This window comes from Pneumocystis murina, assembly GCF_000349005.2.
Source record: "Pneumocystis murina B123 chromosome Unknown supercont1.4, whole genome shotgun sequence".
Taxonomy (NCBI): Eukaryota; Fungi; Ascomycota; class Pneumocystomycetes; order Pneumocystales; family Pneumocystaceae; genus Pneumocystis; species Pneumocystis murina.
Window position 1 is genome coordinate 204,908 of NW_017802362.1, and position 25,958 is coordinate 230,865.

Here is a 25,958-nt window from a genome sequence, read left to right on the forward strand (position 1 = left end):
ATTTTTTAGTGCAATAAATAAATTTAGTTTCAATATTACAAATGAATGATTATATATCTATGTTTTTAAAAATCATGAAAAATATTTAGTATTTAGTTTTATTCGAGTATCATCTGTCTATAAATATTTAATTTAATAAACTCAACATTTAAACAACAAACCTCAGTATTAATTCTTGTCGGTTTCGCAATAGATATTGCTTGTGTGTATTTATGATCATCTAAGCGTAAGTTTTCTATCGATTGTTCAAGTGGTCTACGAGTTTCTATTTTATTTATATATACTAGAAAAAATAAAATAGACTAACCTTTAAGACTTTTCGAAAAAACTTCTATATTTTCATAAGAATCTTTCCCTCCAGAATTACTCATAATTTCTAAAGCCAACCACATATCTCTCCGTTCTTTATCTTTTATTTCAGCTTCTTCTTGAGAAAAAGTATAATCATTATAACATTCATCAAATAATGTAGGATTGATTTCCATGAACATTTTCATAGTATTATAGATCATTCCATGGATAGTCCTATAATCATAAAATTCAAAAAAATAAAATAAGATAAAGTTACCTATTCCAATGCATTTTAGAATTTTCATATAGCGCAGGAAAAATAATAGGAAGAATAACATCAACATTATCATTAACAAAATTACAAAAATAATCGTTATTCCAGTAATACAAAACTCGTTCTGCTACCTATAAAAGTTAAAATTAATTCAAAAAAAAAAAAAAATACTTGGAAATGTTGACTAGAAATCGCTTTTGATAACTGTTGAAACAAAGGCACCTGAATCTTAACAAATTCCGATGGTTCCATTACCTCAAATATTTCTTCAACTTCATTTAAAAACAATACTTCTTTTGTACTATTAACTTTTGGCCAAAACCGAAGAAGTCCAAGAATAACCTTAAATATTAAAAAAAATATATAATATTTGTATTTTATACTTCTTCAGTCAAACTAGGATCCTTTTCTAAAAATTGTACAACACAATAAGATAACTGAGGATGATACATAGAAATAGATCTAACTTTATGCAAAGGTAACAATACACGTATCAAAAACAATTTATGTTCATCTTTTAATGGAAGAGCAAATCCATTGATAATACTTTTAAATTAATTTGACTACTTAAAATAAAATATAAGATACCTTCCTAATATTTCCAATAATTCAGCAATCCCATTAAATCGTTCGCTTTCATAAATAAATTGAAAAAAGACATTATTAATGGATTTTCTAATAAAGGATCGTAAAGTAAGAAATTTTCCATAAATTCTATGAAGAGTAGTTTTAAGAAGATCTCTTTCTCGAGGATCTTCACTATCAAAAAGTTCAAGTAACTCATATATATAAGAAAAGCTGAAATTATTAATTAAAACATACCTGAAGTATAAAATGATGATCTATGTATGATTTCGCAAGATTAGTATTAAAATCAGGAGACTCTATAAACCGAAGAAAAAATTCATATACCATCTGAAGATGAGGCCATGCTACCTCCAAAACGGGCTCATCCTCTTCTGGATCATAGCATTCTCCATATGTATTTACAGGAGGTGGGATAGGTCTAAATAAATTCGTTGAAAACTATCATATTTATAAGTTTTTTTTTCAATAAATTAAAAAAATATACCATATCAATAACTTTAGAATAAAGTGGTTCAGTAATAACATTTCTATTGTTCGTTACATATTCTAATAATTCGTGTAATGTTTCTCTTTTAATCTCCTTGCTTCGCATATCCATTGAAGCATTGGTAAAATCAAAAATAACATTGCATTGCTTAAGCTTTTGAACAAAAAGGTCCTGACGATTATTCAAAGGAACTTCTATATGATTACATTAATAATAGTCCTATTTATATAGATCGAATGACCAACCATGAAAAGAAGGAAGCTTTTCAAGTTCTTGTTCAGTCGATATTCTAAATCTTGAAGAAGTATTCCTTTTAGGGGTTTTTATTGCATCTAATGCTGCACTATCTTTAGGTGTTGTTTGTAATCTTTCAAATGCGCCTGTTTTTGTCCCATGTTTAAGTAAAGTAAGATCTCCAGATATAATTTCAGAAACACCAGATGAAGTTAAATGCTTTTTTAAAAATCAGCTCTATTTATACTTTAAAATCTTATATAAACCATAGATGTCGTATTCATATATAATGGAACATTAGTAACAGATGCTGGTATACTAGGTATTGAAAATGCACTTTGAGCCAACTGTCTAAAAGAATCTTTAAGCTTAAGGCTTCTTTCTGGCTTTTTTTCTGAAACTCCTGCTCTTTCTTTTAAATCTTTTGTTTTTGAATTTTGAGAGCCTTTATTAGACTCGCTAGACGATTTTGTCCTTAAAAGCTACCCAAAATCTTAGAAAAAAAAACATATAGACTCTATATTAAAAGTATACCACTTTATTTCTAAATCCTTTCATCTCTCTATTCTTGAATTCCTCAAAGAATCAATATATAATAAACGACCCTTAAAGAATTCTAAAATCTGCAATTTTTTTCCTATTTTTTCTATTCAAAAACTAAATACTATCAAAAATATGTCTTACTATTCAAATAAATCAAAATCTTCCGAGAATATTCGTTCTTTTTTCCGTTTTTTTACCTTTTTATAGATTTCACGTTTTTATTAGGTTGTCAGATTCTTCGACTAATATTAAGGTTGTGAGACAACCTCAGATTTTTAACCTCTAAAATTTAAAAAAAAAGATATATATTGGCTTGATATTGAATGATAGAAAAGTCAAAATCTCTGTATAAGAAATGTTACTCTATTGAATACCCAGGAAAAGTTGTTAGTTTGGAGAAATGTTTTGAAACACTGGGAGGAATTGAAGCAGTTCGTCGTACATGTTTACAAGTTTTTTTATAAAGAAAAAAATGAAGAAAATTTGATAAATATTAGGACGAAGAATCGGAAGATAAAAGCCCTTTAGAGTTAAGACTATGGCCGAAAAATCCTTTCGAACATCCAGTTCAAGCACGTTCAGTAAAAGTATGTAATTTAGTACTGCAATTAAAAAAAAAGTCTAAAAATGAAGAAAAAAATAAGGAAATTGATGAGATAGACAGTCGTATAGAATACGAAATTATTGGAATAATAAGAAAGACATTTAGATTTAGAGGTAAGAAATAAATATATTAGAGATAAAAAGTTAAATTAACAGATATATTTGATTTTCAATATAATACACATGCATCACCATTTATTAAAATGTGGAATAGAAGTATTGTTCCTCTTGAATGTATGGTGTATAATATTTATGTTTTTGAAACCAATTATTTATAGTTGAATCTCTAAATCATTTTTCTATATCATTGGAAGAAAAAGATGATCCTCAAAATCTTGATCTTCCAGTTCCATCAGTATTTTCGAGGACAAAGATTCCACATAACTATTGGTTTTAATGGATGATTTTTATGATTTTTATTTATTTTTCTTAGGTATCGACAGAATCCAAGTTTAATTAAAGTACAACAGGATAGTAAACCTAAACTTGTTAATAAGTCGAAAGCGCCTAGGATATGGTCTATTTCTGTTCCTTGGGAAACAGAAACTGTTCCTGCAGAACCTCATGTTAAACTTCCTAATATACCTGAACAGAATATACAAAATATTTTGAATCTATTAAAAGTATTATTTGAAGAGCGTCCAATATGGACGCGTAGGGCAATTACATATAAAGTCAATAAGAAAGATCCAGGAATGTCAGCATATTTAAAATACGCACTAGCATATGTTGCATATCATTGGAGATCTGGCCCCTGGAGAGATACATATGTAAAATATGGAGTAGATCCCCGTACCGACCAAAAATATCGATTTTTTCAGACAGTATCGTTTACATATAGACCTTCAGAAAATTTGGATAATACTAATCTTTCTCCTCAAGAAAAGTAAGATACATGTATAAATATGTATATTATAAGTATACTAATTTTGTTAGGGAAGAATCCAATTCTCCTATATTTACAGGACAAACACTTTATCAACAAACTAGAATTTTCCAAATTTTAGATATAACTGATTGTTTACTTATACAATTACTAGAAAAAATTCCATTAAGAACTAAGGCTAATGTATTTCTTTCGTATATATCTAATTGTATTTTAATTTATTTAGTTTAAAAATGGTTGGTTTAAATCTACTTTATTTGATAAGTTTAAACATATCATGAAACAAAAATTTAAAGCATTATCTGAAGGAAGAATAGCATCTGATCTCGAGTTTATAAGAATACTAGAACGATCAAATGATGCATCTTCATCATCTTTTACAGATGATGAAATTGATGAAACAAAATTTGATACTTCAATAATTTCCCAAGAACCAGATGCTAAAGTTAATTTACTTATGAAGGATTTTTTACAAAAAGTAGGAGTTCTCGAAGGTAATTTATTATATTCCTTATCTATATTTATTTATTAAAGATGACGATTTTTACAATGACGACGATGCATTTGATGATGATATATTTGGTGAAGATTAATTAAAATAATTAATTTATATAACCATATACTGTTTCTTCTTTAATATTCCTTTTTATAATTTAATAATACTTTCATAATCTTTTATTTTTAATTCATCTATTTCTTATATTTTATAAACAAAATATAAATAATATATAACTTTAATTACTCTTTCATCACATCTTTTTTCATTTTAATTGTATCATTTTTACTTCAGTTTTAATTCTAATCTTATAAGAACCGAACTTAAAAATTAACTACAAATTTAATGCTAATTATACCAGGTTTAAATAACTTGTCTAATTTTCGATTAAAAGCATTAAAAGATAAGATTAATGCTTCTCTCTCTAAGAACAGTTCAAATACAAGTTTTTGTACGGATATCTATAGTCTTTATATACATTTTATAGAATTAAATACAGACGAACCATTTTCTGATTCAGTTAGAATTTCTATTGACAAATTATTAAAATATGGAACTAAGATAAATGATGACGATAAAAACATTAAAGAACTCATATTTTCAGTTTCCGAATCAAAATTTTTAGATAATACATTTATTATACTTCCACGAACAGGTACTATATCACCATGGTCTTCTAAAGCTACAAGTATTGCACATGTTTGTGGATTTAAAAAGTATATTAAGAGAATTGAACGAGGAATTATTTTTTATCTTATAACAAATGATAAAAAATCATTAATACCTAGATTATCAGAATTTTCTTCATATTTGTATGATCGAATGACACAAATGATTGATTACAAATTTCCTACAGAAGAAGTTTTGTTTAGACATTTAAAACATGTTTCATTTCAGGAAATTCCTATTGGATCTACTGAAGTTCCAAAAGAAGAAGTAAAAATTAATCTCGAAAATATTAATAAAAAGTATAGTTTAGCTTTCCTAGAAGATGAAATTTTATATCTTACAAATGTTTTTACTGGAAGTAATAAATTGTTAGAACCAAGAAATCCATATGATATTGAATTATTTATGTTTGGACAAATTAATTCAGAACATTGTCGTCATAAAATTTTTAATGCTAATTGGAATATTAACAAGATTGAGAAACCATATTCTTTATTTTCAATGATTCAAAATACCCATGCAAAAAATCCTTATTATACAATCTCTGCATACACAGATAATGCTGCTGTTTTAATGGGGCGTGAAGTTTTGAACTTTTACCCAGATTTTAAGACAAAAATATGGAAGCAGTATAATGAATTATTACACTTTTTAATAAAGGTAGAAACACATAATCATCCAACTGCTGTATCACCTTTTCCTGGAGCATCTACAGGCTCTGGCGGAGAAATAAGAGACGAAAGTTCTGTTGGACAAGGATCTAAACCTAAAGCAGGATTAACAGGATTCAATGTTTCTGATTTATTAATACCAAACTTTTGTCAACCATGGGAACTTAATATCGGGAAGCCGCATCATATTGCATCTGCATTAGAAATTATTCTAGATGCGCCAGTAGGAAGTGCATCTTTTAATAATGAATTTGGTCGTCCATTAATTTCTGGATATTTTCGAACTCTTACTACTAAAACATGTAATCTTGATGGGAAATATGAATTCTGGGGATATCATAAACCTATTATGATAGCAGGAGGAATAGGATCAATTAAAAGTATACACTCTATTAAAAATGAAGTGACTCCTGGAGCATTGTTAGTAATATTAGGGGGGCCATCAATGCTTATAGGACTTGGAGGAGGGAGTTCTTCAAGTCTGGATTCAGGTGAGTGTTCTGAAGAATTAGACTTCTCTTCAGTACAACGAGGAAATCCAGAGATGCAAAGAAGAGCTCAAATGGTAATTGATACATGTATTTCTTTGAATTCAAAAAATCCCATACAATCTATTCATGATGTAGGGGCTGGTGGATTGTCTAATGCATTTCCCGAATTACTTCATAATTTTTATGTAGGCGCAAAAATTGAGCTACGTGAAATACCTACAGATGACTCTGGAATGTCTCCAATGGAATTATGGTGTTGTGAAGCACAGGAAAGATATGTTCTTTCTGTATTACCTGAAAATATAAATATCTTGAAATCTATTGCAGAAAGAGAACGTTGTCCTATAGCAATTGTAGGCCATGTTATTAAAGAAAGACATCTTATATTGACAGATAGACTATTTAATACTACTATTGACTTGCCTATGTCACTATTATTTGAAGAGTTTCCGAAATTATCTAAAGTTGATTCGTCAGCAAATTTACTATTATCAAAATTTACTATATTATTTGAAAATAGCACAGAAAATAATTTTTCAACACTGAAAGAAGCTATTAGGCGTGTTCTTATGCTGCCTTCTGTTGGTTCTAAATCATTTTTAATTACTATTGGGGATAGAAGTGTTACTGGGCTTGTTTCTCGTGATCAAATGGTTGGTCCATGGCAAACTCCTGTTTCTGATGTTGCAGTAGTTTTATCATCAATTAGTGATACAAATAACTACGGAGAAGCATTTTCTGTTGGAGAAAGGCCTGTTATATCAATAATATCTCCTTCTGCATCAGCTAGAATGGCAGTAGCGGAATCTTTGACTAATATATATGCAGCTGACGTAAAAGGGATTGAACAAATTTGCCTAAGTGCTAATTGGATGGCATCATCTACTCATAAGGGTCAAGGAGCAGCGTTATATGAAGCTGTTGAAGCAATTGCAATTTACTTATGTCCTCAGCTTGGAATAAGTATTCCTGTTGGAAAGGATTCTTTATCAATGAAAATGAAATGGAATAGTGATGGAATAAGCAAAGAAGTGACTTCACCTCTTTCTGTTGTTATTTCTGCATTTTCTTTAGTCGATGATGTTAGAAAAACTTGGACACCTCAGCTAAGAAGAAAAACAGAAAAGGGTATAGGAAAAACTATACTCGTGTTTGTAGATTTAGCAAATAAAAAGAAAAGAATGGGAGGATCAGCCATAGCTCAGGTATTTTTGCAAATTGGCGACGAAGCTCCAGATATTGTAGACGTGAAACATTTTAAATCATATTTAAATGCACTCAAAGATTTGCATAATGATGATATTGTGCTTGCATATCATGACAAGTCAGATGGCGGACTTTTTACTGCAGCAGTAGAAATGTCATTTGCTGGAAGAGTTGGTCTGAAATTGATTTTGAATGATTTATGCCATAAAAATTCCTCAGAACATGATATAATTAACACTCTTTTTAACGAAGAACTTGGCGGATTATTTCAGATTAGAGAAACTGATTTGAATAAATTTAAAAACTATTTTTTATTAAAAGGATTTAATATTGATGATATTTATACTATTGGTAACATAGAAGATGAAAATCCACAAATAATATCAATCATACATTTTGGAAGTGAAATTTATCAGTCATCAAGAGGACTGTTACAACAAATATGGTCCAGTACATCGTATAACATACAATCTTTAAGAGATAATCCTAAATATGCTAAAGAAGAATTCGAAAACATTATTGATGATTCTAATCCTGGATTAATTTTTTCATTAACTTATTCAATGAAGAATATATCTATTCCATCTAATTTATTATCATATCGACCCAAAGTTGCCATTCTTCGTGAACAAGGTATCAATGGGTATTATGAAATGGCATATGCATTTGAATCTTCCGGGTTTACAGCAGTAGATGTTCATATGACTGAGCTAATAAATAGAGAGGTGGACTTAAATAACTTTATAGGATTTGCAGCTTGTGGAGGATTTTCATATGGGGATGTTCTTGGAGGGGGCTCCGGATGGGCAAATTCTATTCTTCTTCATTCAGATATTCGACAATCATTCTATAAATTTCTTTCATTACGTAAGGATACATTTATTTTAGGAATATGTAACGGCTGTCAATTTTTAACTAAACTTAAAAAACTTATATTGGGTGCAGAATGTTGGCCCGATTTTATACGTAATAAATCAGAACAATATGAATCAAGAGTTGTATCTGTAAGAATACCAAAGAATGATAATATAAGCACGGCTTTACCTTCGATATTTTTATCTGGTATGGAAGGGTCAATTATTCCAGTTCCAGTAGCACATGGAGAAGGACAAGCATACTTTAATAATCCTGAGGATTTACAAGAATTTTTAGATAAAAAATTAACAGCACTTGAATATGTAGATAATTATGGAGAAACAACAAGTAGGTATCCATACAATCCAAATGGAAGCCTTTATGGTATTGCTGGAGTAAAATCTGTAGATGGTAGAGTTCTTGCGCTTATGCCACATCCTGAAAGAGTTATTAAAAAAAATTCAAATAGCTATTATCCAATAGATCAGTCTACTGAATGGGGGGAATGGGGACCATGGATTCAATTATTTAGATCTGCACGTCGTTGGGTTGGTTAAATATTATTTAAAATATAGTAAAATAAATTATTGAAACATTTTATATATGAAAATAGATGTCATAAAAATCTATTAAACCAGAAAAACTAACAAATAATCATAATGTACATAATAGTAGACCCTTATAATAACATATATTTAAAAATATTTACCATTTATTAAGCAAAGTTATCTAACTATAGATATAATTAAAGCCATGCAGCCCATAATTGATCCATCTGTGCTAACGCTCTTGGGTTAACTGCTTGTGAAACCAAATCAATTATTGTCTGATTAGCAGGTAAATTTCCTTGTGCGACTTGAGATAGAGATGCAACTCTTCTAACAACTAAATCAACGTTTCCAGCAACTTTCTCACGAAGTTGACTATCTTGTATTAAGGGACGGTGTTGTTGAGTAAACCATGTACTAAAATAAATAATCAATAACTAATATATACCACTAAAAACAACTAACATTAATTCATCACGAACAAAAATACTTAAATACTGATCAAGCCCGAACTTTTCACATTAGATGAACGTTAATTCTATAATCGTACTTTACCTCTGGCTCTGTTAAAGAGCGAGCAATTGCCATTAAAGCACTAGAAAATATACCTTCAATACCTATTGGAGTAATAAATGTCTGGATATTTGGAGTAAATCTAAACGGTACTGCTTCTCCATTATGAAAAACAGGATTGTTTGATGCCATGGCTATAAAATTATATAAATTGAATATTTTTAAAAATGAATAAAAATACCAGGAAGGAATTCTGTTCCCCAAACATTTCCAGAAGATCTAGATATATATAATTTATTAGGAAAGCGATTATTAATATTCATTATGTAAGTCATAAATGCTATTCCTGCATATTGAAGAGTAAATTGCTTTCGAAATCTCCAAAAGTCGCAGTATGTAGAAAACAATTGTTTAAAGTACTTCAATGAATCAAATAAACTAAATGTAATTTTTTTTGCACTTACTTTTAAAAGAATATCATCAGGAACCAAGTTAGTTTGAATAGATGTTAAAATTTCAATCTTAAGATTAATAATATCTTGTTTCTTTCAAATAATTAAAAAAAAAATTAAAATTTAACTAAACTTACATCAAAAGTTTGAGATCCAAAAGAATTAAGTTTTGATGCAAAATATTTTAAGGGTTCATCTTTATGCATATCATATCGACGACAATATTCCTCATATATTCCTTGTAAAGATATTCCAGAAGGATCATCTTCCACTATTCTAATATGAGGAGCAATTGGTACTGCTATAGGGAGAGTAAAAGTTATGTTTCTTCTCCTTGTCTCTTTTTTTCTTAATAAAACTCTAGATAAAATAAGATTAGTTAATTAATAATATATATATTTAACCCAGATAATATACGAAAAAGTTGCATAATTCTTTCTTCTCTACGACAATGTCTAGCAGCAGGATATTGCACTGCAAATGGATAAATACTACCATCATAACCTCTAATAGTCAACCTTTTATAGCATATTCCATGACCTCTTATTACATCCAATGTTGTCATAAAACGATCAATACGTGCAAAATCATTATTATTTTCTTTATGCTAAATAAATTTAATTATAATGCCACAGTTTTTAAATGATACTTACTTGTAAATACTGTCCAGGAACTTCTACTTCATCAAATTTTTGATATTGGAATTCGCTAAGATAAGGGCTACATTGTTCTAATGGCTGATATTTAGGTCTTCTATCCAAAATACTTTCGAAATTGTCCCTCCATTTTCTTAATCTAGTAATATAATCATGCAAATTTAACTTTTCTTTTATAAATTCATTCTCAAATGCTATCTAAAATAATATTATTTAAAAGAAAGTAACATCAATATATACACTTTAATATTTTTTGGTAATACGCTCTCTGCAAACCGCGTAATATTCGCTTGTGTAACCGGAGGCAATTTAGTTTCACTTGTAACAGTCGTTAATCTACCAATATACTTTTTTTTGTTAGTAAAAAAGCAATAATTTTTAATTATAACCTGTATTCCATCATTAAGTAAAGCAACGATTAAACGATATGCATCTTCGTCAGGAGTACATTTAAAACGTTGTTGTATTTGATCAACCATAGTTTCCATAGAAAGAGCAAGTAAAGGATAAGCAGTCTTTAAAATTGACATAATTTCATCAACATGTTCCCAAGGTTGACAATTTTGAAATTGGGATTGAACATGTTGATTTTGAGGAAAATTTGATACTTGTTGAAGATTTGGAATTGCATTATTGGATGATGGTTGATCTAAAAAATTAAATATATAAATATTTTTTATTAATACATACTATTTTCAGTTTTTGCATTGACAAAAGGTATTTGAGGATTTTGTTTAGCATCAGATTCACTAATATTACTTTTAGGATGATTCTGTAAATTTCCTGTTTTTATTGAACTAGATAATTGATCATGCAAAATAGAATTATTCTTTGAAGCCGATTGTGCAGCAGCCAAAGCTTGTTTTTTAATAATAGTATAATCTTCTTTTGTGGTTCTAAGTTGAAAATAAAGAGCCTGAAAGATATTAATATATATATAAATTATAAATCAGATATATAACCTGAGGATATGTCTTTGCAATACGGACTAAAATCTGCCTAGCATGACGTGCTTCTTTATGAGACAATGATGTAAGCAATTGAGGTATAAAAATAATCCAATTCCAAACAGATATGTCCCCTTTATAAGAATCGAACGCTTTTGAAATTGTACCGGAACTGTCATCTAAACTTAATAACCATAATACTCGACTTAAAACTTTTCTTGCTTTCCCATTTTTCAGAAGGCCTGCTGCTTGTAAATAACAACTTACAGCATTACTTGCTGCTGTAATTTCCCAAGGATTTTCTTTAAATAATCTATCATTATACTGACCCCATTTAGCCCATGCTTTAGATAAAGTAAGATCAATTTGAACAGCAGTAGCGAATGCTTGATTTGCATCGTCATTCATTTTCAATTTAGCCAAAAACATTCCTTTCAATGTAAAAAACTCAGCCTTTTGTTGTTGTCCAAAATACATTAAATTCGTATTACTTATTACTTCTAATCCCATGCTTAATTCATTATGATTTTGATAATGACATTTCGCTTGTTCTCTTAACTTAAGAAAAGCTTCTTGGATCTCAATATTTGGTAATGTATATATTTTTGTAAGCTGGTTAATACATACTTCTGCTAATTGATGTTTCCGAGAAACATGAGCAAATCTATTAATTATCCATGCAGTTTCATGGTAACCTCTGTATGCAAATGATGTTGTACTAGAGTTATTCCCACTAGTTCCCGCTTGTTGTTGAAGACAAGGAACAAGTGACATATATTCTTTATTAATAGAAGAAAATATTAATTGTCTCCATGCAACAAGATCACTCCATGTATTAATATCGTCCCACATATTTGGCAAACGCTCTCTCCATGTGCCTAAAATATTCTTTAATTCTTGAGATTTTGCTTCCAAATTTTGAGCATTAGTAGATGAGAGACTAGCATAAATCTGACTAGCTTCATGTAATTCAACATATTGCTGAAAATTTTGAAGAAGAGGTATATGAGAATTTGATACAATTACAGGAAGTTGATACCATTTTCTTAGTGACAATTGAATCCCTTCGTCACATACACGAATGAACTCCTGAATAGACTCCAACTTAGCTTGAGTTTTTTGAAGAATAGTAAACGCTTCAAAAATATATCGACGAGGAGTAGGAATATCCATTAGTGATTTTATTGAAGTTTCAAGAGCTTCACGATTGGTAGTCCAATCAGTCACTCTCCATGCACACTCTAAAAGCAGGTCAGAATAACTTTCTTGTTTTGCCAAATCAGTTAGAATGTCCCATTGTTGAAGTTTCTGAGCACACAATAACCAATGATCTTCCCATAATGTATATTCAGATTCTGAAAAAGGAAGAACACCAGTCCGTGCCTTAATTTGAGCATTTTCATACATATGTTGAGCCCTATCCCACATCCCAATTTGTTCATATGATATAGCTGCATTTGTTTCAAGATATTGACATCTTCTCCTCCATAAACCATAAAACATATCATCTTCTTGTAAAGTAGCATACATTTCTGCTAAAGCATCTAAAGTGCTCTCTCGTAAAGCAGGTGTATTTTTACTACCCTGAGCAGAAATTTCTTCCAATAATTCTAGTGCTTCATACCATGCATTAAATGTTTTTCCTAAATATTTTATTAAATGAGGAGGAAATTTTATTGTTGATGCATTTCTTGCAAGTCCTTGAAGAATCGTTTTAATAACATTAGGTCTTTTATCCATTTGTTGAGTATGATAGTTATTTGCCAATAATGCTACGATTAATTTAGAAAGTTCATGTCTATCTCTTTTCCCTATTGAATTCCATGACATAGAAAAGATATCTGACCATAATTGAGATCCCATATTTAATTCTAAAAATTGTAAATGAGATAAAGGCAAAATTATACTCTCAGCAGTTAATTTATCTATTGAATGAAGAAACGTTTTATGATTTAATATTAGAGCATCGATTTCAGTATCCATCATAAATGTTTCATCATCTGCTAATAATGAAAGCAATTTGTCTGAAACTAGTGTTCGAAAAGCATAATCCGTTTCTAAAATAGAAATTCTTTCTTTCATAACAACAGATTCTATTAATAATTGATTTGCTTGGCTAATCCAAAATGAACCTGCAAGGCTCTCCCATTTTTGTACTCCAAGAATATAATTTAAACGAGTATAAACATTTTTTGACATACTTTTATTAAATATATCCATAAAGTGATTTCTTATGGAAATATCTTCTGCTTTTGTACCAATCATAAAAGCTTGTTCAAGTCTAACTGTTAATTCAGTTCGTGTAATTGCTGGATTTTCATATATTGTAACAATCAAAGATAAAAACTTATTATAAAGCACAGAATCACCTCTAGTTTCAAATGATATCATTTTTAAAAGTAATGCAGCTTTTTCTTTTATTGTAGGAAATGATACTTGCTGTTCTATTACCCATTCTTTTAAAACTTCCAAAATGGTAAAACAAAGTCGAGAACTTGGAGACTTCTCTATTAATTGAGCAAATGCAGCTAAAAATAAACGTCTTTGATCACCAAGATGCATAGCTTTTTTTTTTATAATTCCGATAAAACCTTCAATTAGTTTTACCATAGTTTCAGGGTCTATATTAACAGAGTTATTTGCATTATAATTGTTATCAAGATTAGCCTGAGATAATGTACGATTTTGTTGTACTGGTAAAGATAAATGATCTTTAACTATTTTTTGAAATACCTTTATTAAAGAAGGTATAAAAGGATCTAAAATATCAGATCTATCAGCTGGAATACATGATAAAAGACTAATAGTTGAAATCAAATTAACAGAATTCTGCAAATTATCTTGTATAATATTAATAATAAACATCTTAAAATCTAATCCAGAAGAATTTTCTTTATTATCAGATAAATTTGCAAATATTCTTATAAGAATTGGTTTTAAAATCTTGTGAATTTCTTCATTGTCCAATTTAATAGCTTTTTCCAATAAATCCTGAAACTGTTGAATATTTTCAGATATCCATTGATCTGATTGAAATTCAATAACAATAGAAAGGATTTCTAGAACGTTAGAATATTGACCTATAGTCTTTTTGGAAATTTCTGTTTGTTTAAGTATCTTCTCAAAAAATGAAAGCTTTATTGTAACATCTCTCCAATAATGAGGATTTATAAGTTGACGTATCAAAGGAATAGCTTTACTAGAAACACCTTTTCTTGAATAACTTTCAGGAGATGAACATGCAACCCTTGCAAGATAAGTAATAATAGCATCCTGAAGAATCATTGGAGGAATATAGTCCCTATTAGATATTTTTGTTGACTCCTCAGCTTTCATTTCAGTCGATTTATCGTCTGTATGAAATTGTTCTTCAAGCTTTATGTTAGAATCTGAAACATTATTGTTTAAAGATGATTGTAAGCGTCGTTCCTCCCATTTAGCTATTAATTCAATAAGTTCTATTGTCAAAATTCTAGTTTCAATATTTGCGTTTTGTGTAAAACCAAGTTTGGGCAATACAGTAACCATTTGTGGAATAAAAAACTCTCTATATTGATAAAATAAAGTTTCGTGATGCATAATAAATTGAAATGCGTTTACTAATAAAGGAATGTTATTGTTTTCCTCCATAATTATACATTTTAGCCATTTAACCCAATCTGGATATCTTATATCAGAAGATGAGATACAAGCTGATAAAACTGGTGCCAAAATATTTAAAGCTTGTTTCACAAGATGTCTTCCTTCAGAATTAGATGATTTTAATAATGCCATATAAATTTGTATTATGATTTTTGAGGTCTCATAAAAAGAAACAGAATATGTTAAAAGAACATACGCAGAATATTTTGTTATAGTATCGTCTAATTTGATATAATTCCATGCAAATTTAATTATATCTTTTTTGATATCGTTATCAAGACATGATATATTATATTTAATGATCGTTGCAGTCATTTGTATTATTTCATTTTTAATAGTATCAGTTGAAAAAAATAAATCAATTCCAAAATCATTTAAAGCTAATTTCCAAACCTTTATATGTATCGTATCAATCAATAATTTATCAACTAAGTCCTCTTTTTTATGATAAGTCATTAGCAATATTGGATTGATTATTTTTCTAAATAAGTATGTTTTCCAGTATGATGTAACATGTTTGTCGGCAATAATATCCAAACATAGCATAATAATATTCCTTTTGTATTGGATGTCCTGATTTGATACAATTTTCTCAAATATTAATTCATCAAATACATTAAATCCTATTAAATTACATGTAGAAGCAATTTCAAAACAATGGAAAATTACTTTAAAATCATTCGGAAATTGACTAATGTAAAATTTGAATATTTTTATTAAAGTTTGTATTATTAGTTTAGTTTGAAAGTAATACTCATCGCCTTTATTTGCCAATGATTGTATTATTGGAATAGAAAAGACTTTAAGCAAAGCTTGTACTAGATCATTATTTGACATTATTGAAAATTTATTGTCGGATATTAATGCTTTTATAATTGTTACTCCAGAAACTATGGCCCAAATATTATTACAATTTTCATCTTTTAAAAATGAATGCAAAATGACAGAATTTAAATCTGATGAAACATACGCTCTTAATGAATCGCTAATATCTGCACTTAAAATTTGAGAAAAAAACAAACTATATTTTTGTTGATCAAGCTTCAATGAAAAATAATTCCAACAATCAATAGGATATTTATTTAAAAAATTTAATAAAGGTTTTCTTAATGGACTTGACAATGTTCTTCTAAGCTGGCCCTCTAAATCCATTACAATAGTAACCAATTCTTCCAGAAAGGTATTTGCAGATGGAGGAAGTAGATGAAAAATATTTAAAATCGCAGAAATAATTGTAATACAATGTTGTTCTTCCAATGGACTTCCCGAAATCATTTGTAAAAGAGAAGGATCTGCCCAAACTCTCAAATGATCTAAGAGTTTTTTCCCTATTTCTACTTTAAAGTAACTTGTTAAAAGCTCTAATAAACGTGCAAGACCTTCAAGACCCGCTACTGTCAATCGTTTATGATCGGATAAATTCATTAAAATGGGCCGTAACCCTGCCTGTAATTGATCCTTTGGAAGTTTATGATTTTGTGCTAAAACTTGTTTTAGCCCTTTATTTGCGACTTCGACTATTTCAATTGATTTAGAATATAACGACTTAAAAAACACGGAAATAATTCTTCCTCTTGTTTGAGTTTGAGCAGGAGTAGAAAACTCAGGAAATGAAATTGCTATTGAAAGTATCTTAATACATACAATGCGAAGGTTAATCAAAGCGGATGCATTTTTATACTGAGAAGCTTTACTGGCAGTTACTAATGCTTCATCCTCCGCATCAGCAAGAGCTAATGCTTCATGAAGCAGCCTAATTAGTTCATCACTAAATTCGAGAAATGAAGGCTCCAATGATAGACAAAATGTAATAGCATCGATATGTCCAAATTGCATTCCAAATGGTAGCGCTCGAAGAGGTTTTATAAAAATAGGTTGCAATAATCTTTCTTGGACAGGCTTTAATAATTCATGTAGTTCCGTCCCCTGTAATTCAGACAAGAGACGAAATGCAGATTTGACGGTTTCTCTCACTATGGTACTCGGATTTGAAAGTTCTGTTATTAATAATGCAGTTAAAGCAGTAAATTTCCGTTGTTTTTCGTTATTTAATTGAATCTCGCTAGTATCACTATTACATAGTCTTAATATATGCATAATAGTATCAACAGAGTTATTAACATATGTTGAGGGTATTTCTGGAGAAGTATCTTTTAGAACAAATAACAGTGCTCTAATAAAATCAAGTTCATGATTTGTTATCCAGTTAATATATTTATTTAAAATTTTAATTAAAATCTTTATACCCAGAACACCACCAGCTTTATCATAACTGTGTTCTTTATAACATGCATGACAAAATTTATTAGCAAAAGAATGGAATAAAGGTATCCTATCCATTAATTTATCTGATCCTAGGATTGTAACTAGAGTATTATAAAATATCTGTATGCATGACTCAGAAAGATTCCGTACTTCCTCTATTTCTGAACTAAGCCCAACCACTATAACATCACCTATGATTCTAACATCTAGATAAATGGGATCAATAAAACTTTGAATTGAAAATGCTCGTGAACGAATCTGAATTTCCTCATAAGTCTGCTGTAGTTCCAAAAATGTAAGATGCCTGCATATATTACTAATAAGTTCATTGACATCAGATTTTAATTGTTCAATTGATATTGCATAAAAACAACCTAAAAGTGCCTTTTTCCACAATTCCCCGTGCACCGTAATATTAGTGTTATTAGAAAATATTCTTTTAGAAGAAGTATTTTCATCCATGTCCATTTTATCGTCATCTACAGAAATTGCAGAAAATGATGGATCTTCAGAAATTATAATTTTAATCTGTTTTCTAAGGAGTTCACCAAATTTAGGAGGAATTTCAGTAGAATTCAAAAATAATTTTACAATAGAGCTAAGATGTTGATATGCATATTTTTTATAGCTCAAATCCGCCCGCGGATCCCTAATTGTATTAACCGAAAGATCTATATACACAGTAGGTCGAAATATCTGAGGTTTATTTGAACCATGTAAATATATTGAAACTCGAGGGTGACTTTCCAAATCCCATTCATAATTTAAATTCTTAGGGCCCATTATGAACTTCCTGTTCCTTCCTCCTAATTTTCCAAGAATGCGAAGAGTAGTATGACTATGTTGATGACTATATGGAAGAGGTTTTAAATGCTCCCATAAGGCAGCCATAAGGTCGTCAACAACTGGAGCTAAAATTGGATCCAAAAAATCTTGGGTTAGATTATCGATACAAAGTTCCAAAGTTCGCAAACCTTGACTGACTTGATCAGATCCTGGACGCAAAGCTAATACCAATGGTCTCATTAAATAATTTAAATATGGTAAAAGAACACTTAATCTAACAGGAACAGTAAGACATAACTCTACAAATAAGTCTCTTTCCGATGGTTTTCTTGATGATTGAATCAAATTGTTCAAATATTCAAGGATTACCTGCAATAATGGTAAAACCTCTTTATATAAAAGTTCAAAGCGTCCACCACCTATACTTCTAAAGAGAGATCTTAGTAATAAAAAATAATTCATTGGTTGAGCAGCTGCTGTTGATAATTTAAAAGATTGAATAATAAAGTAACTAAGATGTGGTCGTATAATGACTTCATTAGAGTCCGGAAACATTGTTACTGCCATAAATGCTAGTTTAAAAAATCTTAAAAGAAGTAAAGTTCTGGGTGTACTTTCTGCACCAACTTCTTTCAACTTGCTTTTAAGAAATAACAATAATATCCCTACAAATCCAGAAGATGTATTGTCGTTTGTTAAGAAAAAATGAGGAATATGAAGCAATGATGGATTTTTAAGGACCTGCTCAAAAAATATAGGCAGTTGTGCTTGAAATATTTCTTGGAAAACGGCTGGATCGATATGTATAAATATTGTAGCAAATGTCTCAATAACATCTTTCTCTTCTCTAGTGCTAGGAATATTAATTGTAATAGATGAATCTATAAATGTCGGTTTATCTTTAGATTTAATATCATTATTTTTTCCAGTTTCATTTTTGTAATAAATGAATCCCTTACAACCCTCATGAAATATCTTTGTAAAAAGCAAAACATCAAACGTATCTAGTCCTCTAACCACGTCATTCCATTGTTGTATGTTAGATAATGGACATGTTGATAATGGATTACAACTTTTAAGACCAAATAATATAGGTTTCAAACCAATTATAAGATTCTTAAATAATACACGTCCGTCTAAGTACACTTAAAACACTAAGGATAAACGTTTTTTATCTAATACCTTTAAGTGGACTAGGAGACAAATTAAAACTAGAAAGAGATGCTTCTATGGGACTTAAACGCTGAAGATCCAGCCCATTTTCAATATTTATATCAATATTATCTAGAGGCTCATATTTTTGGCTCATATTTTCTAGCTTTGCATCAGATATAAATTGCTTATGTTTTAAGAAAGGATAAATCTGGTTTAATTCTTCAAGTTTTTTCGCAAAATTATCTAGAATTATAATTAAAAGTTGGCGCCCTAAAATACTTAACCATCCATCTATTATCATTATATTTAGTTATTACCTTCTGATTGCTGGGGAAGTTTCATTATTCTATCAATCATGTTTAAAAGTAATTTTGCTGACATTGTTTGAATACTAATCGCCAATGTCCAATCATGAAGATTAGCAGAATATACACGAATTGTTTGGCTTATTTGTTTTACACTAAGCTCAGAACGTACATGATGAATTAAATCTGCGAGCATACTATATGCTAATGGCCTAATTTAAATTAACTAAATGGTCTTTAACTTTATAATTTAGTATTTACCTTAATGTTTCATGAACAGTAACTCCTTCTCCAATAAGAACTTTTTCATCTAATAAAAAATCAATTTTTTTAATAAAAGCGTTTCTAAAATCTGTAGCTAAAATATGTCTTGTGGCAACCAAAAGTTCCTTTAAAGAGTCAGTATTTTCTTTTTTATCATAATTATACTTTTCTTGGGGAAGAAATTTCAGGTGGGCAATCTTTTAAAATACGAACACAAAACTCGGGTATTTTATTTTGATATTTTCTCATAGCTGCGGTAAATCCTCGCAAAACATATGCTAAAAAGGACATTGTCTAATACCATTAAGTTAAATTCTAAATTCCTAGTATAAATACCTTTATTTGAGCTATTATAAATTCTCCGAATAAGATTTTGTTTGAAATATTGGATGAAACACCAGTAAATATTTCATTTTTAGAAGCGGCAATTAAATGTTCTTCTTCCTGAGGAGCAGCCTGTAATGATAACATCTATAGATATTAATTTCACTTCTTTTAAGGGAAAAAAATACCTCAATTATTGCAGAAATAAAAGACGGTAAATTTGTAGGAATGATTTGTTTATGAGACTGAAACAAAAGAACAACAATAATAGGGCATTCCGTAAGTACTTTAAAACTATATTTAGACCTTCCCAAAGAAGTACCAGAATTTTCTGTTTCCGAGTGATTTACAGAAGACATAGGTATAGATGATTTTATATTAACATACTAAATAAATGATTAATTTAAAAGGAAAATAAATAATAAGTATCATACACTAGGACTCGATAATTCTGAACTGACTGAAGGAAAGCTTTCTTTAACAACTTGTGGCATATTCTTAAATATTTCTAAAACAAAATCTAAAAAAGGCTGAACATATTCTTCTAAATTCTGTTTAAAGCTTCTGTGAAGATCAACTATTATTTTTAATGATAATATAGCATTCTCCTCATTATCTATATGCAAAAGTTTCATTAATACTTTCATAACATCTGATGCATATGAACGAAACGTTTCATTCAAAGGTAGCCTATGAAGTAAATTTAAAAGACTTATACGGAAGTTCTATCTCTCCTTAATCTATATTATTCCTTCATTTGACTTTTCTAACCTGTTCATGTGACAAACTATTAAATGATGGTTCTCCTTCATCCAACACTTGTATCATTACTGGTATTAATTTAGATAAAAATCCTTGATAATCATTTAACTGCAACGCATCCAATGATTCCAATAATTCATTAACTGCTTCAATTTTATTTTTTATGTCTATAACATGTTTTTAATTTTTTTTTTAAAAATCTTTTTTCTTACCTGTTGAAGGATCTGAAAGCCACAAAACCGCCTGGTCTATTCTTATTGGAACCTCCTGGACCATAACTTATCAAATTATCTATATATACAATGCAATTTTGGCTGAATCAGCCATCTATGAAAATCTTGAACTTCAAGAGAGTCGAAGGCTTTAAAATTTTTATTGTAGATATTATAAAAATTATAGTATAGAATAAAAAATATATTAAAAAGTATGAAATGTTATAATATGATATAAGAATGAATTCTAAATAATCCCTAATTTTTTTTTCTTAATTCCAAGAGATGTAGATATTTTACGTTTATAAGGTGTTTTAAAGTCAGGTATTTGAAAATTTTTTGAAGATTGAGAAAGAAGCATATGAGGAGTTGGTGTTTCTTCATCTCTAATTCTACGAACAAAAGTGTCTTCACTATTAAAAATAGCATGTGCAATTTCTAAATCCTTTTTTCGCTCTATTTCTTCTTGAATAGCTTCTTGAGAAGGCTGTTGCTTAGCATGTTCTATTTGCTCAAGAACTTGATCAGGCCCTAATCTTTCTCGCTGTGCATTTCGTGTACGGATTTCATCAAGTGCATCTGATATTTCCATTTCAATTTTACTATCTATTGTTTTATGTTCTAATGCTGTCATTGCATTTTCCTCTTCTTCTAATTCATTTAAACGATCTTCTTCACTTTTTTCTTCCTTTTTTTCCTTCCATGGTTCAAAATTTCTAGATGCACCATATTCTGCTGCATAGTCTGCATTCTATATATAAAAAACTTCATTAACTTTTTTTCTTTTGCAAATCATTTAAAATCCTTACTTTTGGATCTGTTTTAAATGTGATCTCTGATGAACATCTAGTACATCTAATATAGAATCTAAAAATAGGTATAGAATAATAACTTTCTCCAGAATTTTCTTTTCTTGCATTAAATTTTCGTCCTTTGTAAATATATTCTCCACATGTATTACATTTCATAGAATACGGAGTCATTAACCGAACTGTCTGTTGTCTTGGACCTTTCCTATCTGATCCTTTCTGTAATCTTACAATTTTACTTGGATCAAAGTCCGGTGGATAATATTTGTTTAAAACTTTTCTTTCTGACATGTTTTAAACTGAATTTTTTAATAAATTAAAAGACAAATATATAATAAATCTTCATAACCCTTATGTTTTTATCAATAAATTTGCTAATTTCTTAAAATACTCAAAATCCTCTAAAATTTATTAATAATTTTTATCGCTGACGTTATAATATTTTACAATATTTATTTAGAAATTGATCTACTTATAGAAGATTTTATTGTATGATAACCTATTGTTTTAACATTTAAGACTAAGGTTTTTAGATATTATAAATTGTTTCCTTAAAAAAATGGGGTTTTTTTGATATAATAGAGGTCATTTAATGATGGGAGGTACTATTGAAAAATTAAAAACTAGTCAAGTAGTTGTGCCAAAAATAAATTTTTTAAGACTTCATTGTGAGTTTTATACGTTTCTTAGAGAGTATTCTTATGAGGAGAAGACATTTATATTCTTTCAGCAATTCTTATTAGTACATTTTTAATTTATATACCAAAAAACATTAAGTTCGTTGATGCACTTTTCCTTGGATGTAGTGCAGCGACACAGGCAGGACTTGCTACTTTAGACATTGATACATTGTCAACATATCAGCAAGTGTGTTATTTATAGTATAAAAAGAAGATTAATTAATAGGTTATTTTATATGTTGTTTCTATTTTAACAACATCTATTTTTATTCATTCTCTTACGGCAGTTGTTCGTTTTTTCTTGATAAGGAGTAAATTTGATAATATTGGTAGATTGTATGAGAATTTTTATGTATAAATGTTAAATCATAGTAGTTCAACAAGCACGTTCACAATCTTTAAGAAGAAATCAGAATTTATCTCATCCTTTTTTATCATATAGCGAAATTGAAGAAAGAGGAGTTGGAGATCGGGCAATTCATGTTTTATTAAGATGGGAAAGTGCAAATGAAAATGAGTTTCATCCCACTCCTTTACGTAGGACGAGCATATCTTTTGGAAATGCTAATTCTCAACCCAAATTACAAGACCATGAGAGGAAAAATGAAGTTCATAGGTATTTAGAAGGAAGTTCTTGTTTAAATAATACTTCAAACAGTAATAATTCGATACATAAAGAGGATAATACTGATATAAAACTTCAAAAAAGTGAAAGTATTATTCCTCGCGAAGAAAGGTATAAATGGATATTATTGGTAATTTACTAATAATACGATTTTTAGACAGGTTTCTTCGGATATTCGGTTTGGTGATCTTCCAGTTCCCGTTAGACAGTCAATTGATGGTAATCAAATCAAATTATTATGATGTAATATAATTTTTATAGTAACAAAGGATAATGAATTGCATATTGTTCAGGAACCCTTCGAACAAGGTATGGATTATGATTAATGCTTTTTATAATATGTTTTTAGAAAATGAATTTAATAATAAATTGCGAAAATCTAAAAGTGTTGAACCTCAGTCAGTTTCAGCCACTAATGAGCCATTAACTCCTATTACAAGACTTCCAACATATGATAATAATTATTATTTACGTATGAGGAAATCTACTACTGCTGATAGAAGTATTTCTAAAGTTAGCACTTTTGATCGTTATATTTCAAATACTTTTTGGAAAAAGAGAGATTCTAGTCCATTGTCTCAAAGAACTAGTAAATCATTTCCTTATTTATCATATCAGCCTACAATAGGACGGAATTCTGTTACTATTATTTGATTACATTGATTTACATTTTGACCATATATAGGCATTTGTTACTCTAACAAAGGAACAGCGTGATGAGTTAGGTGGTATTGAATATAGAGCCTTAAAATTATTGTGTTGGATACTTGTTTGTTAGTTATATTGATTAATATTATGTTTTTAATTATTTTAGGTTATTATCTTATATTTCATTCTTTTGCGGCAATTCTTTTTTTAATTTTTTCTATTTATGCAAAATCATATCATAAGGCTATTAATGAAGCATCTGAATCTTCAGTTTGGTGGTAGGAATTAAATTTTTATTATTACTAAATATATATATATATTAGGGCATTTTTTACTTCAGCATCTCTTTTTAATAATTTTGGTATAAAATTATTATTTCCATATTTGTCTTATATTTTAAGGAATGGCATTAAATCCAACATCTTTAATTGAATATAGGCAATCTAAATTTATTTTGATTTTTGGTTCATTTTTAATTGTAGCCGGGTAAATATTACTATATAAAAATATGTTTATAATGATTTTTAGGAACACTGCGTTTCCCATTCTTTTAAGGTATTTTAGATGTTTAAAAGATTCTTTTCTCTTATTTATTGAAGATTTTTCATTTGGTTAATTACTTTTATTCTCCCAAAAGATTCTTTGCATAAAGAGGTAAGCATTGGTTTAATATTTTTCTAAATATTTACTAATTAAAATTAGAGTTTACACTTTCTTCTTGAGTATTAATATGTATAAAATTCAATTATATGTCTAATTTTTTTAGTCATCCTAGACGATGCTTTATTCTTCTTTTTCCGTCTAAGGTTTGATTTATGCTTTGATTTTTTTTTCTTATTTTTCTAGGTTACAATGTGGCTCTTTGCTTTGTTAGTAGTATGATTTTTTCTTAAATTGAATTTTTTTTAATTGTATTTTTATAAGATGCTTAGCATTACAGATGCTATCCTTTTTATGGTTCTCGATGTTTGTTACTAGAATTTAATGGAAATATAGCCTAAAAGACTTTAGTTCAATAATCCATCATTGGCAGAGATCGGACCTATATATCTTAAGATTTTAAATTCTTTATTTCAGGTTTCTTTTTCTTTTTTTCAATGATATCTTATTTATTTAAGTCATTTTCTACTCGCACTGCAGGATTTACTGTTGTTAATCTTTTAACTTTGCATACTGCTGTTCTTGTTAGTTATATGTTTATGATGTATATTTCTGTTTTTCCTGTATGTATACCATTGGTTATTTTCGGTTCATATTTAATTCGTTATTAGGTTGCGGTTAGTATAAGAAAGTAATTATCTTTATATTTAAAATAACGTTTTTGATATTAATATATAGAACCAATGTTTATGAGGTTAGAAACATATTGTTTATGTCGATTTTTAACTTTAAATAGGAAAGATCTTTAGGAATATATACTATTGATGATGATTCTGCTCAAAATTCTTCGTTTGTTGGTATGGTTATACTGATTGTATGTATATATTTATAGTTTTTCATAGGAACTCATATAAAACATCAACTTTCTTTTGATCTTTGGTATATATTTCTAGGACTTTTTATTATATGCATTGTAGAAAATACAAATATTAAGGACGAATCTCTTCCTGTACAGAAATGTTTTTTTGAAAAAAATAAAATTTAACAATATTTTAGAATTTTTCTGTTTTTTCCATATTATTTGAAATAATTTCTGCTTATTGCACAGTTGGTCTTAGCTTGGGTAAGAGTAAATATTTCTATTTATCTTTTGATAAAAAATAGGACATTCTGATATTGATTCTTCATTTTCATCGAAATTATCTACTATTAGTAAACTTGTTATTATTTCTCTTCAGGTTTGTACTTATATTTACATTGTTTTTTTTAACAAAGTAGATTCGTGGTAGACATAGAGGTTAATCATTTTTAAGAATTTTTTTTTAATTAATATTTAATCTAGGCCTTCCATATGCTTTAGATCGTGCAGTTTTACTGCCCACAGAAAAAATGGAAAGGGTTGAAGAAGAAGATTATCGGAGAAAAACAAGAGGCCCAATAATTAATAATGAAAATCTATAGTAATTGAGTG

The 25,958-nt window shown here is 28.8% G+C and overlaps 6 protein-coding genes across 6 annotated transcripts; 3 read left to right on the plus strand and 3 right to left on the minus strand.

The window, feature by feature from the left end:
• Window positions 1–72: 72 nt before the first annotated feature.
• Window positions 73–2,641, minus strand: PNEG_01483 (hypothetical protein; the record flags this gene model as incomplete). The annotated part of the gene is made up of 13 exons (XM_007875231.1): window positions 2,559–2,641; window positions 2,409–2,511; window positions 2,141–2,356; window positions 1,886–2,093; window positions 1,638–1,834; window positions 1,388–1,591; window positions 1,154–1,344; window positions 949–1,111; window positions 737–907; window positions 569–696; window positions 308–525; window positions 162–265; window positions 73–117 (listed from the first exon to the last, which is right to left on the minus strand). The coding sequence occupies exons 2-13, from the start codon at window positions 2,430–2,432 to the stop codon at window positions 73–75; spliced, it is 1,869 nt and encodes a 622-aa protein (XP_007873422.1). The 5' UTR covers window positions 2,433–2,511; window positions 2,559–2,641.
• Window positions 2,642–2,714: 73 nt separating this feature from the next.
• On the plus strand, window positions 2,715–4,518 carry PNEG_01484 (hypothetical protein). The gene is made up of 8 exons (XM_007875232.1): window positions 2,715–3,004; window positions 3,051–3,134; window positions 3,177–3,254; window positions 3,299–3,410; window positions 3,454–3,906; window positions 3,957–4,089; window positions 4,133–4,400; window positions 4,441–4,518. Exons 1-8 carry the CDS (start codon window positions 2,956–2,958, stop codon window positions 4,497–4,499), a joined length of 1,236 nt encoding a protein of 411 aa, XP_007873423.1. The 5' UTR covers window positions 2,715–2,955; the 3' UTR covers window positions 4,500–4,518.
• Window positions 4,519–4,747: 229 nt separating this feature from the next.
• PNEG_01485 (phosphoribosylformylglycinamidine synthase) lies at window positions 4,748–8,851 on the plus strand (the record flags this gene model as incomplete). Its single annotated transcript, XM_007875234.1, has 1 exon — window positions 4,748–8,851. One exon carries the CDS (start codon window positions 4,748–4,750, stop codon window positions 8,849–8,851), a length of 4,104 nt encoding a protein of 1,367 aa, XP_007873425.1.
• Window positions 8,852–8,930: 79 nt separating this feature from the next.
• On the minus strand, window positions 8,931–21,189 carry PNEG_01486 (hypothetical protein; the record flags this gene model as incomplete). The annotated part of the gene is made up of 21 exons (XM_007875235.1): window positions 8,931–9,259; window positions 9,308–9,354; window positions 9,398–9,549; window positions 9,597–9,774; window positions 9,820–9,900; window positions 9,945–10,167; window positions 10,212–10,414; window positions 10,461–10,661; window positions 10,706–10,810; window positions 10,853–11,112; window positions 11,154–11,379; window positions 11,426–19,239; window positions 19,286–19,528; window positions 19,576–19,775; window positions 19,825–19,952; window positions 19,993–20,121; window positions 20,164–20,298; window positions 20,340–20,537; window positions 20,586–20,876; window positions 20,923–21,080; window positions 21,126–21,189. 21 exons carry the CDS (start codon window positions 21,187–21,189, stop codon window positions 9,040–9,042), a joined length of 11,256 nt encoding a protein of 3,751 aa, XP_007873426.1. The 3' UTR covers window positions 8,931–9,039.
• A 183-nt stretch (window positions 21,190–21,372) lies between these two features.
• PNEG_01487 (hypothetical protein) lies at window positions 21,373–22,225 on the minus strand (the record flags this gene model as incomplete). The annotated part of the gene is made up of 2 exons (XM_007875236.1): window positions 21,373–21,876; window positions 21,935–22,225. 2 exons carry the CDS (start codon window positions 22,223–22,225, stop codon window positions 21,373–21,375), a joined length of 795 nt encoding a protein of 264 aa, XP_007873427.1.
• A 301-nt stretch (window positions 22,226–22,526) lies between these two features.
• Window positions 22,527–25,948, plus strand: PNEG_01488 (hypothetical protein; the record flags this gene model as incomplete). The annotated part of the gene is made up of 27 exons (XM_007875237.1): window positions 22,527–22,602; window positions 22,647–22,801; window positions 22,841–22,943; window positions 22,990–23,350; window positions 23,397–23,458; window positions 23,501–23,548; window positions 23,589–23,878; window positions 23,925–24,012; window positions 24,054–24,165; window positions 24,211–24,248; window positions 24,289–24,373; window positions 24,416–24,442; window positions 24,487–24,541; window positions 24,590–24,609; window positions 24,654–24,693; window positions 24,734–24,763; window positions 24,812–24,853; window positions 24,899–24,964; window positions 25,006–25,110; window positions 25,159–25,178; window positions 25,226–25,241; window positions 25,284–25,344; window positions 25,390–25,496; window positions 25,544–25,610; window positions 25,652–25,725; window positions 25,766–25,784; window positions 25,830–25,948. 27 exons carry the CDS (start codon window positions 22,527–22,529, stop codon window positions 25,946–25,948), a joined length of 2,286 nt encoding a protein of 761 aa, XP_007873428.1.
• Between the last annotated feature and the right edge of the window lie 10 nt (window positions 25,949–25,958).